The sequence below is a fragment of the Clupea harengus genome, chromosome 23 (assembly GCF_900700415.2).
Source record: "Clupea harengus chromosome 23, Ch_v2.0.2, whole genome shotgun sequence".
Lineage (NCBI taxonomy): Eukaryota > Metazoa > Chordata > Actinopteri > Clupeiformes > Clupeidae > Clupea > Clupea harengus.
In genome coordinates this window covers 5,736,307-5,753,379 of record NC_045174.1, presented here as the reverse complement: position 1 = coordinate 5,753,379, position 17,073 = coordinate 5,736,307, and the positions used below count along the sequence as shown (strand labels likewise).

At 46.8% G+C, this 17,073-nt stretch overlaps 1 protein-coding gene across 4 annotated transcripts in view; it reads left to right on the top strand.

The window, feature by feature from the left end:
* dock1 (dedicator of cytokinesis 1) overlaps nt 1-17,073 on the top strand; it is a 202,891-nt gene that overhangs the window by 61,112 nt on the left and 124,706 nt on the right. For 2 of the 4 annotated variants that reach the window (XM_031560554.2, XM_031560553.2), the window contains exons 24-27: nt 3,567-3,637; nt 9,429-9,535; nt 11,646-11,732; nt 15,905-16,032. In XM_031560554.2, the coding sequence (XP_031416414.1) occupies nt 3,567-3,637; nt 9,429-9,535; nt 11,646-11,732; nt 15,905-16,032 (393 nt within the window). The remainder of the gene's footprint in view (nt 1-3,566; nt 3,638-9,428; nt 9,536-11,645; nt 11,733-15,904; nt 16,033-17,073) is intronic. The other 2 variants (XM_031560555.2, XM_012831059.3) reach the window with 1 other exon arrangement.

The window sequence follows — 17,073 nt, the reverse complement described above, 5'->3', positions numbered from 1 at the left end:
TGAACATGTTTGTGTTTGTTTTCTCTTCTTCACTCTGAACTCTGAACTCTGACCTTGCTTCCTCCTCTGTGACTGAGGGCACCTCCTCTGGGCTCCTCTCTTCTAGCTTCTCCTCAAGGTATTTCTGACTGCCCTTTGTCCCTCCACTCCTCCTCCTCCACTCCTCCTCCACTCCTCCTCCTCCAGTCTCCTGGAGCTCTGCTCCTGCACCCTTCTCACTCGTCTCTCCATCACTCCTCCACCCAGTGTGTCTACATGTGGAGCGGTTGTACCCATAAAATGACAGTGACTTCTAACATTCCGCCTTCAAAGGGTAAAAAGATTCACACCCTAGGCCTTCTGCCAGGCTAAACATACACACACATACGCGTGCATAGATCAGATCCTTAGCAGAAAGGTGGAAGTCAAACCAGAGGCTGTCTCTGTGTATTTGGTGATGGCCAGCTCGCCATTTCACCCCCCCATGTTTGGCTGCCGACAGCTGGGATGCCATGCCATATCACCATACAACATCCTGTAAAACATCTGGTGTGTGAGTGCGTGTGTGTGTGTGCGTATGTGTGTGTATGTGTACATGTTTTTGTGCTCCTGCATGTGTGTCCCAGCATGTGGTGTGCGTGCGTGTGCGTGTGCATGTGCGTGTGTGTGTGTACCTATGTGCTGCTGCATGTTTGTCCCAGCATGTGGTGTGCGTGTGTGTGTGTGCGTATGTGCTTCTGCATGTTTGTCCCAGCATGTGGTGTGTGTGTGTGTGTGTGTGTGTGTGTGTGTGTCTTTGGGGGTGCATGACTGTGTTTTGAGAGAGAAAGGGGGATAGACAAAGGGAGACCCCCTCCTCATTCCATTCTGTGACTGTGATTTGCCAGAAGCTGGCGCCCTGTATCTCCCTGCTCTAATAATCAAGATGTAAAACAGGCGCTTTGTGAAAAGCCACAAATCAAACATTTGTCAAAGGCAGAAAAAAGGGCCATCTCAGCCTCCCTGCAGGGCTTATATCACTGTTCTAACCTTGAAAAGGTCTGAGGCACATTTAAGATTCTCAGCACACTGATTTGGATTGTTCACAAGTGAAATCTCTGGCTACTGAAGAAGCCATATTCATAAGAGGTTTTCTCCAGAGGATTACACCAACTCTTGATTTATTTCAGTGCTGTGATTGGATGGTATTGATCAAATTCCCGCTTGTGAGCTGCGCAGCCACTTCACAAATGGCACATATGACAACATTCTTGAGCATCAGTCGAAACACCTTCTACATTATATTTGGTCACATAAATCCTCAAACACAGTGACATTCTTTTATATGATTAAGAAGGCTGCACGTGGCTTGCATTCCTTCGGCCTTTACAGTAATACAGCAGCATATTTTCACAATATTAACAAAAGTATATGTTGCATGCATCTCTTTGGCCATTTACATTTTCTAATGCTTATGTAGGTATAAATATCCTTTTGCGTATACCATTTTCCGTTTTAGTCTTCCTTTCAACTGTCAGTGGGTGTTAATGATGTTCTCGGACCGAGGTGGGGAAAAAAAGCGCACCAATAAGAGGCTCTCCTCCAGGGAGACACGCTTGGCGAATTCTAATCGCATTTCCCATGCCTCAGTGTATCAGACCCAAATGTACCGTTCCACGGGACTCTCCGAGTGGGCGTCGGAGCCTCTCTCTCTCTCTCTCTCTCCCCCTCTCTCTTTTCCCCCTTTAGATTGGCATAAACACTGAGAAATCCCCATTACAGGGAGGGCGGGCTACAAAAGGGGGCTTGTTATTCAACCCCAAAGCAGGCTGGAGAAGTGGCTGGCGTGCCGGTGAGAAATCACCGTGCCTCCGTGACTGATGTGTCTGAACGCCACTGCCCTCCTCCCCAACAAATGCTTGAATAACGAGTGAGCTCAAAGCCGGCAGCTCAAAGTCAGATCGACACGCTTGTGCCAACACCCCGGGTGTGAGCCGAGACTAATTTCGTTCTTGTTGTTGTTGTGTACCTGGTTTGGCTGCGAGATGTGCTCTGCATTTCTCATGGTCAGTCTCTCTGTCACTGAGAGGCAGTCAGTTCTGAGCCATAATGTTTGATTGTTGAAAATGGCCACCCGTGTGTGTGTGTGTGTGTGTGTGTGTGTGAGTGTGTGTGTGTGTGTGTGTGTGGACACAGTAAAGAGATGAAGATAAAACAGCCATTTAAGCATTTAAGGCTCATTTAATTTTATAGTTAAATCAATAAAAAAAAACCAGGAGAGACAAACGATTCTTGCCTTGTAAAATTGTTTAGTTTTACTATGCAAATATCAACCAAATCCTCCTTTTCCAAATGGAGTCCTTCATTTGCCATGCCTGAGTTAGCCCTGCCACCCTCCAATGGGGATTATCTGAGTTCACTCCACAAGTTTGGTTGTTTTTGGGTAGATGGTGCCCCCTGCCCCTGCTAGTGTTCCAGCGTATTACTTCAATTAGAGAGCTACTAACGGCCTAATGAAGTGCATCAGGATGGGAGGTGAACCCAGCCTTGGAAAAGCCATTACAGCTGCAAATATGCAGCCGCCACCTTTCCCCAAGCAGTCATTCTTTAAATACCGTGCACTAATCAGGGCTGTGTGGAAGGCCGCCTTCCTCTGCACACTCACTAATTACAATAGACGTGCATAGTAATTGAAAAACTAATAACAGTTTGTGTGTACACACACACACACACACACACACACACACACACACACACACACATGCATGCACACCCTAAACAGCCCGTTGTTATACAACTGTTGCCGTAATGGAAGTCTGTGAAGAATTTCGCGGCGTAGCGGAGAGTAGCTGTAACGCAGCGGAGCAGTTCGAAATCCCGTCGCCATCTGCCGAGTCATCCTCTCCATATCCCTCTGCATCCCATCGCCTTAAACGTCGCGGTGCTCTTAATAAAGGATGCTCTTTAATCAGACAGCCGGCGCTTTGACGACTTCATTATGGCCACAGACGGCCAAAGCCAGCCAAAGCTGCTGAGGCTGAAGGATTGAAATGTCAGTCACTCGGCTCGCTCTGGTGCCAGTCAGTCACAAGTGCCCGTGGGCACAGAAACGTTGAAGGCCATTCATAATAACCGAAATACCATTCTGCCGGTGTGGTGTGTGTGTGTGTGTGTGTGTGTGTGTGTGTGTGTGTGTGTGTGTGTGTGTGTGTGTGTGTGTGTGTGTGTGTGTGTGTGTGACCTAGCAATGCCCAGAGTTACTCATGAGCATGAGCTCTTAGTTACTGATCACCTGAGCTCTGGAAATGGACTAATATCTGAAAGAGGATTTTTCATTTGTAAGTCTGCTCGACCCATCTTCATACATGCTTTATGGATGACCCAATTCTGAACTCCTTATAAAATGCTTTGAAGCCTATTCAGTTTCAGACAATCTACAGCAATGTGAAGGTTTTCTTGTTGTCTAGTCTAGGGGTATTAGTTATTTTCCATGGTAACACAGTTCCAATGTGGTCTACTGCTGATGCTGTGTCTCTTGGCTTGCATCATGCAAGCTGTTTGAAAGCTCTTGAGCTCAATAATCAGTCGATGTGTATTCTCTCCTCAAGGGTGCCGCATTGAAGTACATCCCAACCATCGTCAATGATGTCAAGCTGGTGTTTGATCCCAAGGAGCTGAGGTAGGTTTGGCCTTAAGGCTTTCAGTGGTTGAAGTGTTTATGTTGTATGTTTTGTAGATTTTTCAGACCACTCATGAATAAGGGCTGGGAAACATGGACCAAACATCATATCCCCGTATTTCTAAGCTGAATACTGTCACACAATATATATTGGTATTTTCTACGAAGTAGGCTAAATGTTCAGTTGTAAGTCAAAGCCACGTGAGTTGTCACAAGCACTTTTATTAAGACTGTGATCAAAACAAAATGTGAAGACAGGGTTTCTTTCCCTATTTGAAGAAAATACAGATGCAAAACATTTAAAAAAAAAAAAAAATGATCTAAATTAACTGTATTAAATAAAACTACGCCCATCACTGTGAATGCTCCTTCAGTTGCAGACTGATTAAAATACAATTACAGGTTTTAACCCTATAAACACCAGTTAAAATCCAGAACACTGTTGCTCATTCCTGGGAATTTTGAGAAAACCAAGGGAATATAAAAAAAACTTGAATCAATTAAGAATATCTATGATTGCGCTAAAAATTACCATTAAAAGTTCATGTCGATTAAAAGATAAGATCTTTTTATTTTTTATTTATTTAATGTTGTGGTGACATTGTTTTGCAGAACGTGATTGCACTGCATGAATAGTGCATATAGGACTTGATTTCTTTTTTAAATAATGGACCTATTGAAAACATTTACATCATATGCATAATGTGATTAACAATCTGTTTCTGGGAAGATGTATTTATTTGCTGAAGTGTCAGGAGCGAGCCCAGGCTGTAAACACACTAACGTGAGAGGAAAGAGCATTCTTTAGAGTTCCACTAAGTGATATACTAGGCTATACTGTGAAAATCATATATGGAATCATAGCCCTGTATGATTATAGTTTGCCATTAAACACGCATATCTTTATTCACCTAACCACCGACAGAGGGAAAGCACCACAATGGTCAGATTGTATGTTTTGTCCTCAGATGTTCTGCTAGCACTAAACTGTATTACCTGGGGTCGGGGTTGTGAGTGTGTGAGGGGAGCAAACACTAGCGCTCTTTACGGGAGAATCTGGTGATGTAACACAACATCAGACTATATCAATATACACGCTATTGTCTAATGTTTTCTGCTCTACTGGGCTACTCTCTGCAGCCCCAGCTGAGTTGGAGAGAGTTGGCTGTGTCTTCTTAAGGTGCATGCTTTTAGTCACATTGTAGTCATCATGGGAATTACTGTTCAGCTTAGTTCAGACTTTGTTCATTTCCCACAGGCAATTTGGTTGGAGCTACATGAAAGACATACAACAGTACAATATCCAATATAAACAAATAAACAGAAATAAACACTCAATTTGATGACAGACGAGTGTTTTGGAAATATCTCTTTGAAGTGTTTTTACAAGAGGGCCTATGAATATCCGTGACCATGTTTTAGGCATGATACCCAAAGGCTGAAATGCTCTGCTTGTGTAAGACATGGATCCTTGAAGAGGATTTCCCTGTAATGTCAAGGTTGTCAGAAGTGAAATGAAATGCAGACTGCTCATCTCTGCTCAGGTTAACACCACCGACTCCACTAAATTAAAGGCCAACATCTCCCAAGACCTGCAAAGTGTGAATTTGAGAACAGGAGTATTAATACTCCTTCACAGGAGGTGGCAGAAGAACATGCTCCCCGGGAGGTTGAGCCAAGTGCCCTTGTGAAATTAGCCTTCACATGTCAATTCTCTGTCTCTTGTTTGGTTGTTTATTTATTTATTTATTTATTTGTTTATTTATTTATTTGTTTGTTTGTTTGTTTGTTTATTTATTTAGTTAGTTAGTTAGTTAGTTAGTTATCCCCCCCCCCCCGAAGTGATTAGCATTAGGGGTGGACATGCTATAAATGTCTGATTGGATAGTGTGTTCCCACGGCATGGTGGGCTCAACTAATTATCGCATGTTCTCACCTGAGGGGGTGGGCTTCTGGCTCTCGCCCCCTTAAGATTCTATGGAGGAACAGCAGAGGGTTGGGGGCAAAGTGAGGTGTGTGTGTGTGTGTGTGTGTGTGTGTGTGTGTGTGTGTGTGTGTGTGGAGAGGAGGGGGGGGGTAGGATTTGAGTTGGTTAAACATGATCAAGTTGCCTAGGTAACATGGCTGCGGGGCTCTTTAGCCGTGTCTGGTGAGCTGGCTGTTGTGTGCTTGCGTGAATGCCATTATCATACAGTTATCTCCACTTCAGCAGAGAAAGAAGCCACCCCTGTTTGCAGAGGATCAGGACATTATCACTGTTTTTCTCACTCCCTCTTCTCCTGCATTGTGTGAATGGGAGAGAGAGAAGGGGTGTGAAAAAGTGATATAAGACTGCACTACCTGTTTCTTGAGCAACATATGCAGAGACAGACCTCTGTAAAATACATGAATTCAACATATGCAGACACAGACCTCTGCATATGTTGAATTAATGTATTTTAACAGAGGTCTGTGTCTGTTAAAATACATTAATTCAACATATGCAGACCTCTGTAAACATACATGAATTCATATTTTGGCTTAAGGTGGAAACTCCCTAATGCACAGAGCTGCACCTGATGGTAGATTTTCTACGCTTTTTCCATGGAAACGTCTCTTGCGCCCCTACACCCCCGCCCAGGTCTCGCATGTAAGCGCATGCATTACCATGGAAATCGCATTTAAGAGCAAACAGTGCAGCATGTTCACGCAGCAAGGATGCAGCGGTCCTGTGTTGAGACGGCACGTCGCTCTCGCACAGATTCCCACCAGGAGCTGCCTGGATAAACAGGAAATCCTCTCGCTTAGAGATGGAGGCAGTTATTATTCAGAGCCACGCAGAAAGATGGAACAACGGCGGCATGCAGTGCATTTTGTCCCTGCTTATCTTTTGTTGTGTGTTTCTGTCTAACCTGCATACCAAAAGACCTGGGCTCTGTCTCACTGAAGCTTTACATCATGCCACTAATGTTGCTGCATGTTCAAAGAAAACATTTTGAACACTGTTGCTTTTTTAGTTGCAAATAGCAAAAGGGAACATGCCACCATTGTGATTTCCACCCTCAGAGATCAGTGTCCCTGAAGGGCAGGCTGGTGCTGTGTTGTGCTGTGCTGTGCTGAGGGGCCTGTTAGAGAGGCCAGTAAGGGAGGATGCAGGCTCCAAACAGCATGTCTGATCATGAGTAGCACTGCGTTCTCCATGCACTGGAGCAGCAGCAGCAACAGCAGTGGTGGTGGGGTTTGTGCTCTCTGGGTGCGAGTGGTTTCTGTGCCCTGATGGAGTGGTGGTGGTGGTGGTGGTGGGGTTTGTGTTCTTTGATGGAGCAGCAGCAGCAGCCTGAGAGGAGGGAATGACCCTCGCTGTGTGAAGGTCGTTGCGCCGTGTTGCGTGATGGAGTGTGAATCCCTTCGCCTCGCTGCTGTGCGGGGCTCCCTCTGGCTCTCCTTCTCCCTCTCAGTCTCTCCGTATACTCCTCTTCCTCAGTCAGTCCATCTTCCTCTTTAGTCCCCCCCCGCCCCTCTCTGTTTCTGCACTTCCCCAGTGTTCCCTGGGCCTCTCGCTCCCCCTGCCTCAGGATGCTGCTGTGTGGCTCCTGGCAGTCTTTGGGCTGGGCTGATGTGCCATGTGCAGCCTGCTGGCACAGAGGTGGCTCTCACGAGGCAGCTGCAGGGGGAGACACACACACACACACACACACACACACACACACACACACACACACACACACACACACACACACACACACACACACACACACACACATGCCCATTTACTCACCCACTAAACTCTTAAATGTATTTTGCCACACCGTCTGACTTGCGATCAGTTTAGTCTCCCTGGGCATCAGAATATGACTGAAGGTCAGGGCTCCTCATTAACACTCAGTTATGCTGCTTGGCTGTGGCCTCCAGGGGCCAACACTCAAATCTGCTAGACCACAAGCACCAGGAGCTTTTCTCCGTTTCATGTGGAAGGTGCAACAAACAGACAAGGAACCCCCTGCAGCTCCCAGAAACTATGTGTTTTTTTTTTTTCATTTTTTTTTTTTGATCTCAAATTGTGTTCTATTTGATTTTACGAACGTAATGCTGTACTCTCAGGAGGTAATGTGAGAACAATACACTATGAATAGAATGCCATAGCGGTATAGCATCTTAAAAACCTGAAATATCTTCCATGAAGATGCACAGTAGGGAATGAGTGCTGTGTGCCTGTATCGTCTGCTGGTCCATACCTTCTCCTCCAGCAGACACCATGTCAGGTGTCCGTGTATTTCATCTCCTGTTGAGGGCTCTATTTGATAGGCTATAGGGGGTGATGATATGCTCCTGTAGTTCTTTCCATATGGATGCGTTCTAATGTAGTGTCCATGTATGGCCAGACTGCCTGTGCTTGGCTCTCTGTCACTGTAATTGTAATGTAAGTGGCTATCAGGTACACAATTTGTCATTTAGTGTTTGTAGACACAAGGGAAAGTGTGCTGACATTGAGCGATGGGCTTCATCAACTGTAACAGGCGCACGCACGCACGCACGCACGCACGCACGCACGCACGCACGCACGCACACACACACACACATACATTATTTGGAGGCCATTTCTTATTTAATTCACTATTGATGATACCATGATAGTCACTTGACATGGAGTTTATTCTGTTCCCCACACCCTCTCTCTCTCTCTCTCTCTCTCTCTCTCTCTCTCTCTCTCTCTCTCTCTCTCTCTCTCTCTCCCTTGCTCTTCTCCTCCTCTCCCTCTCTGCTGGGGGCCAAGCACAGGCATCAGTGTGTGCAGAGGGGGATCTGCTCCATGCCTGTGTGCTTTGTTTTCCCCTCTGAGTGCACCTGCTCACCTGGTCCTTCTGCCCTGGTCTCAATCACAGTCTGTCCATCTCCCATGGTTCATTCCCCCATATACTGTATCTCTCACTCCACTCATATATATCTGTGCTCACTTCTACACACACACACACACACACACACACACACACACACATTCTTTCTCTCTTTCTTCCACATGCTCACAAAACCGTACACAAGAGTACACACACACACACACACACACACACACACACACACATATGAGGTGATTAGGGCAGTGAGCATCTTTTCATCCAGTGGTGGATAGGTGACCTCTCCTCCTCTCAGCAGTCCTGCTGTTCATCCCCCCTCCCCCCAGCATCTCTCGTTCCCTCTGTCTTACTTTCTCTCTGTCTCTGCTTCTGTTCTTCTGGACCGGTCAGAGACAGGAGCTGGGGGCAGACCCATGCGGTCGGGTTGGGCAGTCATGCCAGTTAGGCAGGGGGAGGCAGAGGCTCTCGGGGCGCTGGCAGCGCCCACAGGCAGTGGTAGCCGCGGATGAATGCAGGCCATCTCCAGAGCCTCTCATCTTGTGCCAAGCGCCCCACACACAACACCCCAGCCCTGCGCTGCCCCTGGCGCATGTGCCCGCCGCACGCTCGAACAGTGTGCCCTCCTGCTGCGCCACTCACCTCGGTTGGCCCTGTTTTTGTGAATCCCTGGCACACACACACACACACACACACACACACACACAATGTGGTGGTTGTCATCCAGAGGTAGTGGCACTGCAGGGGTTGTGTGGAGTGCAGTGTGCTTTACTCTGCAGTGTGTCAGTGTGAGTTTCAGATGATCTCCTGGTCAATTGTAATTTTGTTTGTTATTTTCCATTGTTGTTGTTGTTGCTTGTGTGATGCTGATCTTTCTGTTTCTCTTCCTTTCTCTCTTTCTTTCTTTTTTTCTTTCTTTCTTTCTTTCTTTTTTTCTCTCTCTCTCTCTTTCTCTCTCTCAGTAAACTGTTTACAGAGTTCATCCTGAAGGTCCCTCCAGGACGCCTTGTGAAGCAGAAGCTGAACTGCATGATCGACATTGTTGACAGTGACCTCTTCACACAGCATGGTATGTTCCACACTCACACACAGACCCACAGCCATACACACTCTTCCTTAGGTCTCCCTCACAACCATGTGGTAAAGGTGCATAGGAATGGCAGCCGTTCTCATGAGGAGGATGCAGCGCTAATCCCTTGTATCTGTGTGGAGCATGTGTCTGCTTATCAGTGGCCTATCTCTCTCTGCTCCTGCTGTCTTAATCCTGTTAACAGTCTGCTCTCCGGAGTGGTCTGTCTGTCTGTCTGTCTGTCTGTCCGGCGTGTCTTTCTGCATTTCTTTCTAACTTCACCTGAAGCCTCTCTCTCTCTCTCTCTCTCTCTCTCTCTCTCTCTCTCTCTCTCTCTCTCGCTCTCACATCCTCTCTCTCACTGATGCTGGTGGGCTTTTCTGGTAAATGCCACAGAGCTAGAGGGTTAGTCAGACTGCTAGCTGCTTCAGAAGACAGAAGTGCCAAGAGAATTGGCATGGCTAGAGAAGGGCAACATGGCATGCCTGGCTTAGGTCTGTGCCACACAGATTAGCATGTGCCCACTGAGGCGGGGTGAGAGCTTTGCTGTGGGCATGGCTCACCCCACATATGCTTTCTAAGGCAAGTCTGATGGCACAGTTGATTGGCAGGGCTCTCTCCCTCCCTCCCTCTCCCTCTCTCTCTCTCTCCTTCCCTCTCTCCTCCCTCCCTCCCTCCCACAGGCACATACATACACACATGCACACTCAGGCTCTCTCATGCTCAAAATCCTAAGCTCAGTGGTACGTGAGAACCATTGGAGATGAATAAATGGAATGCATACTGTGTGCACTTACATATGTATTTGCCAATTTACTAAAGTAGTTCCAATGCCATGTCATTAGACATGGGTCGACAGAAAATAGATTCGGTGTAAAAGTCAGTCAGTGGAAGCTACTGTTTACATAAGTACACCTCCTCCGCTTTTAAAGCTGCCTGCTGCTGTCAGCATTCACACTCCCAGGCCTGTTCGGAATATCGTTTTATTCCGCTCAACGAGCCGGAGCTCCCACAAAGATCATTACCATTGATCTTAAATGAGCAATTACACAGTGGGGCTGCCCCGTGGGGCCCGTGACAAGCAAGAGGTTGCTCGACGGGAGAGCTTTCTCTCCTCGCAGATACCTCCTCCCCTGCCGCGTTCTTCTATGGCACGGCGCTAATGCCCCTGCTTGTGCCCTGCACTAATGCCCTCCGTCCTGCCCCTGTGCCACCCACGCTCCCCTGTGCCCTGCTCACGTCCCCAGTGTGAGTTCAGTCATGTGGTGCTGTGGGGAGACAATGTGCCGTGGAGTTTTTAAAAGCCGTTTGGAAGCCCGTTGCCCGTGTTTAAAGATAAATGAGCTGTTCAGCGGCGCTCCTTTAGTTATTTATTAGCGCCTGTATTTTTATTGGTTGCATGAAAAGTAAAGCACAAATGGACCCAAAAGCCTATTTTCTGTTCACTTGAGAGCATTTTTAAAGTGAGAAAAAGCCAAAGAGTAGAAGGCAGAGGGAGAAGTCAGGAGGTCTCTCATCTCATCTGCTGGGCTGCTGAATGCCCTGAGATGGAATAGCCATGCTGGGGTCCACAGCAGCTGTGAAGCTGGACGCAGATGTGGCTCTGGTACCAGAAGCCCTTGAGGTGATGACAGTGTCATTATTATGGCCTGTCAGGGGATATGACAAACACCCCCCAGCCCTTCTGCACACCATCAGTCACCACTTGTCAAGTCTTGGCTGTTCTCGATGGAGTTACGCTCTACCTTGGGGGCATTACTTATTCATTATCAAGCAGCAGATTGTTCCCATTGAACAGATTGTGTACATATGTAAAACGTTGTCATTCTGAGATGGCGGCGGGATATAACAATCATCTTGCCTGGATGCTTTTTCTTATTGTGAATAGCAGACGTGGTGTGGCGGTGGAGTGTTTCAGACACCTCATCGCGCTGCCTTTCATATAGTTCAGGACCATATACAACACTGGCAGCAGGGATCTTCTTTCCACTCTTTTCTCTCTCTCTCTCTCTCTCTCTCTCTCTCTCTACATGCTTTTGGTACTAGCCTCTGCAATGAGGGAGTTAATTACCCTCTGATCCCCCCCCCCTCATCCTCCCCTCCCCCCCAGCTGCTGGACGGAGAGTGGCCGGGGGAGAAGCTCGCCATCCCAAGGTGAAATGTGCTCGAACAGATACAGCATATGGAGGCACCACAGGTAGCGTCCAGATAGATGCACAATCTTTCATGTCTAATTATCTACTAGTCTGCCTTCCTCTCTCTCTCTATATATATCTCTGTCCCTCTCCTCCACTCTCCACTCATCTTAATTAGATTACAGAGATCTCGGCTCCAATGCAAAGCTACAGCAGGTGATCTGTGATTTTGTTCATTTATTCAATTAGGCGCGTTTGCTTTGATGGAGATGATAATTTTTTTAGTTAGTTATTATTCGCCATTGTTTTGAAACAACCAAATCTCAAGCTGAGCATTGAGTGTCTACATAGAATTCAACACAAGTGTCTTTAGAGATGGCTCAGCTTGTATGTACAGCATCTGTCATCTTGAGCGCTCCAGTTACGCACAGGTTGGCAGCATGTTTTACTCACAGACAGCTTCAGCAGAAGGAAACAAACGTGTCAGACATTCTTTAAGACTGTGTGTGTCTGTGTGTCTGTGTGTGTATATGTGTCTGTGTCTTAGCTGGAGGGGCACAGTCATGGCCCACCTCGATAGTTCCAGTCTGCCACACACACACACACACACACACACACACACACACCCTTCACTTCACAACTGGGGAGCTAAAGAGGTGGAGGGCCTGGGGATCAAGGATTTCAGCTCTCTGGCAAAACAAGGAATTAAGCATCTCCACACAATGTTGACAGCCTCCGGATAGCAGATTTTCTTTTGTGCTGGAGTGTTGTCAGATTATTTAACCTCCGATCCCCCCACACTGACCCACACCCACACACACCACGCTCCTTTTACTTTATAGGATTTTTTTTTGCTGTGCGTTAAGCCATGATTGTCAGGCAGCTTATCTTACTAACTTGAACCAGACAGTATTGCGGCGTGGAAACCTGACTCACCACAGTGGGTGTTTACGGTGCCTGGGCTTGGCGTGGCTCTGGGCCGGCAGGTCCTGGCAGCCGGTGCTCTGCTCTGCTGAGTGAGGCTCTGTTTGCCAGCCACGGTGAAGTACTCCCCTGTGGGTCACTTCCTAGAGGGTGGCACAGGGTTATCTATCTAGCCTTACTATAATTATAATTTCTGGGAATTAGTTTCATTTAATAGATGTTCATTTGCAGGTTTAAGGGTCTAATCACATCTGCGTTAGTGTTTTAGTGACCATGTTTGATTTGAATGAGACTCAAGAGCGTTCCATAAACTGTTGTCTAAGTAGTCCTCTGGCAGCGAATGGTCAATATCACAGCACGCAGAAAATACTTTTCAATTACCAGGCTAGTCATTGCATACAGAGATTTTCCTTCGTCAAAGTAACTTATGCCTGAGTTTTGTACTGTAATGGAAAAGGAAGTAAATGTTTGGTAGAATTGAGGGGGCAATTGCTTTGGCCTTGCTTTATCTGTGATAAATGGGCTATGACGGGTTATTGTTATGTAGTACAGAGGAAAGAAAGAAAGCCAAATAAAGAGTACAGTATAGCTAGGACGAGTCTAAAGCACAGTGATTGTTACTGCTGATTGTTACTGATATAGGACAGCACTGGTGTTCTTAAGACACACCTGCTAGCACATGACTTTGGAATCAGTGCTGAATATTCCACTTTTTTTTCTCTCATTGCTTTTTTTAATCATTCGCAGAAGGGATTTAATGATTTTGGGGATTTAAGCGCTCAGTAATCTCTTCCTTCCGACGGACTGCTTAGATAACCTTCAAGCATCCTGTGCTGTTAGCTAACCCCAAATTCATTTATTTATTCCATTTATTTGTATGATTTCACAGGGATAGGATCCCTATTGGTTGGAGTTACCACAGGCCCATAGCTCATGGTTTTTAGCAAATCAAACTAAGTCAGTCCCTAAATGGCTTTATTGATATGGATGCTGTTTCATGGATATTGTTCATTTTAGAGATTCCATGACCAATATGTGTTGTTCAGTCAATTTAACAAAATAGTTTGTTCTCTGTTGGTATAAATCCTCAGTTTAAAATATCTTACAAAGATGAATATGTTTATGGTGTATGCGGTAGCGATTAGACAATATTGAGAGTCCCCATGGGTAGTAGGCATCTGCGAGGAGCCATTTGTTTGCTTTCAAATGGGCAAACAGCACATTGTGTGAGCTGTATGTGTCCAGCACGGTATTATTGAGAAGCTGCATTCAGATGCTGAAGAGCGCTTTATGTAGCCCGTGGCTGATGGATCAATCTGGCAGCTGACGATGCAGCCTGGATCGCCCTGCAGCTCAGCACGGCACAGCGCATCGCCGTTGTCTGTTGCAACATTTCTCTCATGGTGGCTAAGCACGATGGCAAGCTGCCGTAGAGCGGAGAGGCTCATTGCTCACCTCTGCTCCTGTCGTGAGGGATGATATTTACAGGAAAGTCCTGGTCCCATTCATCACACACAGGGCCAGGCCCCTCATCCGGCAGCCAAGATGATATCCATCTGTGTCACATCACATGCCCATGCTTCTCTCTCCCTTCTTCATATATTAATGCAAAGGGCAATGACAGTCATTGCGTTAGTCTCTGCGCTGTCATATCGCATGTAGCAGGACAGGTGTCCGCTGTGACTTTCAGAAGCTTGACTCTTGTGCTTATGTCCTGGAGATTTTGAAGGGAACCATTATATGAAGGGGACACATTAATGTCTGTCAGGATGGTGCTTCCTTCCTCAAAATCCCTACACACACACACACACACACACACACACACACACACACACACACACACACACACACACACAGACACACAGACACACAGGCACACTCCCTTCTGCTTGTCTCAGACAGCTCTCTGCCTCTGTTGGTCTCCAGAGGCAAGCTGTATGGGCTTGAGTAAAGGACGCCTTTTCATTCGTCACATGTCCATATGGTGATATGTAGGAATTAATGGGATAAATATGTAGGAATTAATGGGATAAATATCTCCTGCCATGAAAGAGCTCGTGTTTCTAATTAGAATTGATTTAGACAGAATGCGATGGATGCAATAAAAGCTAGCCTAGCATCACATCTCCGTCCTACGTGTCTCTCCCTTCCTCTCCTCTTCCGCCCTTGCTCCCTCCGTCTCTTGGCTGGTTGCGGTGGTCATCCATGCACAGCGTGACCTCTCCAGGCCCCTCGGGGCCGATCGAAGCCTCCCTGTCGAGGCGCTCTGCCTGTAATTGAGGCAGAAGATGGGGTCCCTGTCCGGTGTTTGGCCCCCAGGCACCAGCTTTCATTTAAAGTTCTGAGAAGTAGCCTGCCACAATCTGAGCCTTAATAAAAAATATGATAATTTAACGTTGCCCCTCGTGCCGCAGGTATATTGCCTGTGTATTTGCCTGTGTGTGTGTGTGTGTGTGTGTGTGTGTGTGTGTGTGTGTGTGTGTGTGTGTGTGTGTGTGTGTGTGTGTGTGTGTGTGTGTGTGTGTGTGTGTGTGTGTGTGTGTGTGTGTGTGTGTGTGTGTGTGCGCGCACACACACCTCACTTTATCTGTTGCCTTCTACCTGGCAGCCCCTGTGACTGTTCATTCTTAGACATTTGGAGTACATGATGTACCTGTCTGGTGTTATTTTGTCAGTCGTCATCACCTCTAATATAACAACGTCATTGTACAATAAATTGCTATTCCACTAAACCATAAACTGTATGTACTTTAAGTCCTTTTGACAAAAGGGGAGAGGGTCTGGTTATTTATCATGTAATACCATTAATCCACACATTATCCTGGATAATCCCTTTTCGGCTAAGTGTGGCTGTGGCTGTAACTGTAACGGTGGTAGGAACCCTGCGTAAGCACACCTCTGTGTTGGCTAGAGGGGTGGTTGAATGAAACGGAAGAGATCAAAGTTGATGTGTATCTGGTATGACCCTGCCCTCTATACAAATATGCTGCAATGATCTCTTCAGGGGGCCTCCTCACACGTTTCATCTGATGTGCTGCTCTGGTGGTCCTCTGTGATCTATACAGCAGTGTGTGTGTGTGTGTGCTAGTGCTCCTCGGTTAGAAGGAGAAAAGGGCACGATTCACAACACCGCACAAATAGGGAGCGCAGTATCGTCATAGGGTGTGTAGTGTGCATTTGGCAGGACCCATTGCTGTAGGATCAAACGTCAACATAGAGTGATATAGTAATGTGTTTGATCATCTGTTACGCCACAATATGTCAGTTCTGCCTCTGTGTGTGTGTGTGTGTGTGTCTGTGTCCCTTGTAGACTGTCGGGAGATCCTTCTGCCCCTGATGACCGATCAGCTGAAGCTGCACCTGGAGCAACATGAAGAGCTGGAGGCCTGTTGCCAACTCCTCAGCAATGTCCTGGAGGTGCTCTACCGCACAGATGTGGTGGGTGACACACACACACACACACACACACACACACACACACACACACACACACTTGTGTGGTTGTGTATGGTTTGTCTTTATCATCTCAGACACTAAGCGTGTGTGTGTGTGTGTGTGTGAGGAGGAATGTAACCTTGATTCCTGAAGCTCTTCCCTCTCCCTGCCTCTCACATTTAATAACTGCATCCAGCACACTTCAGAAACAAATGATTATTTCATGGACACTGTCTGAATAATGGAGCATCTCATTGGCAAAGCTCCTCTTTTTTAAACAGGTTAAGGAAAGGCTTCTCACTTTTCACAGACATGATATGTCACGACCACAGACACACACACACACACACACACACACTCACACTCTCACACACACACTCTCACACTCACACTCTCACACACACACACACACACACACACACACACACACACACACACACACACACACACACTCCTGTGTGTGGTTGTGCAGGTCTGACAGGAAGGGCGCCCCAGTCAGTTGTGTGCTATTTCACAGCATTTTCTGAAATGAAGGTGCCTTTGACAACCTCAGTGGCGTCACACACACGTCATGCATGGGGCACGGACCAACCAACCACCCCCACAAACACACACGTACACACAAACACACACATTTGTACACAGGCACGCACAAAACACACATGAAGAGAAAAACACACACACACAACAGCATGCCAAAGCCTCCGCAGAGTATGTTGGAGCTTACTGAAATGGCAGTGTGAATAATTTAAAGTCTGGCAGGAAGTGGTCTTGTGATGGTCTCCTCACTTTAACACACAGACTTTCTATCTCTAGCTCGCTCGCTAACGCACTCACACACACACACACACACACACACACACACACACAAACATTGCTAACAGCCAACTGTTGAACCGTGGAGAACCTCCCTGCTCTTAGGGATCCCTACTAAGCCCTCAGTAGAACAGGAAGCTCCCCACAGGTAGGCCAGCTTGAGCTTCTAGCACCCTGCACCTGAAAGCAGCAGAAACAGAGGCACCTCCCTGTAGTCTGCATAAGAAG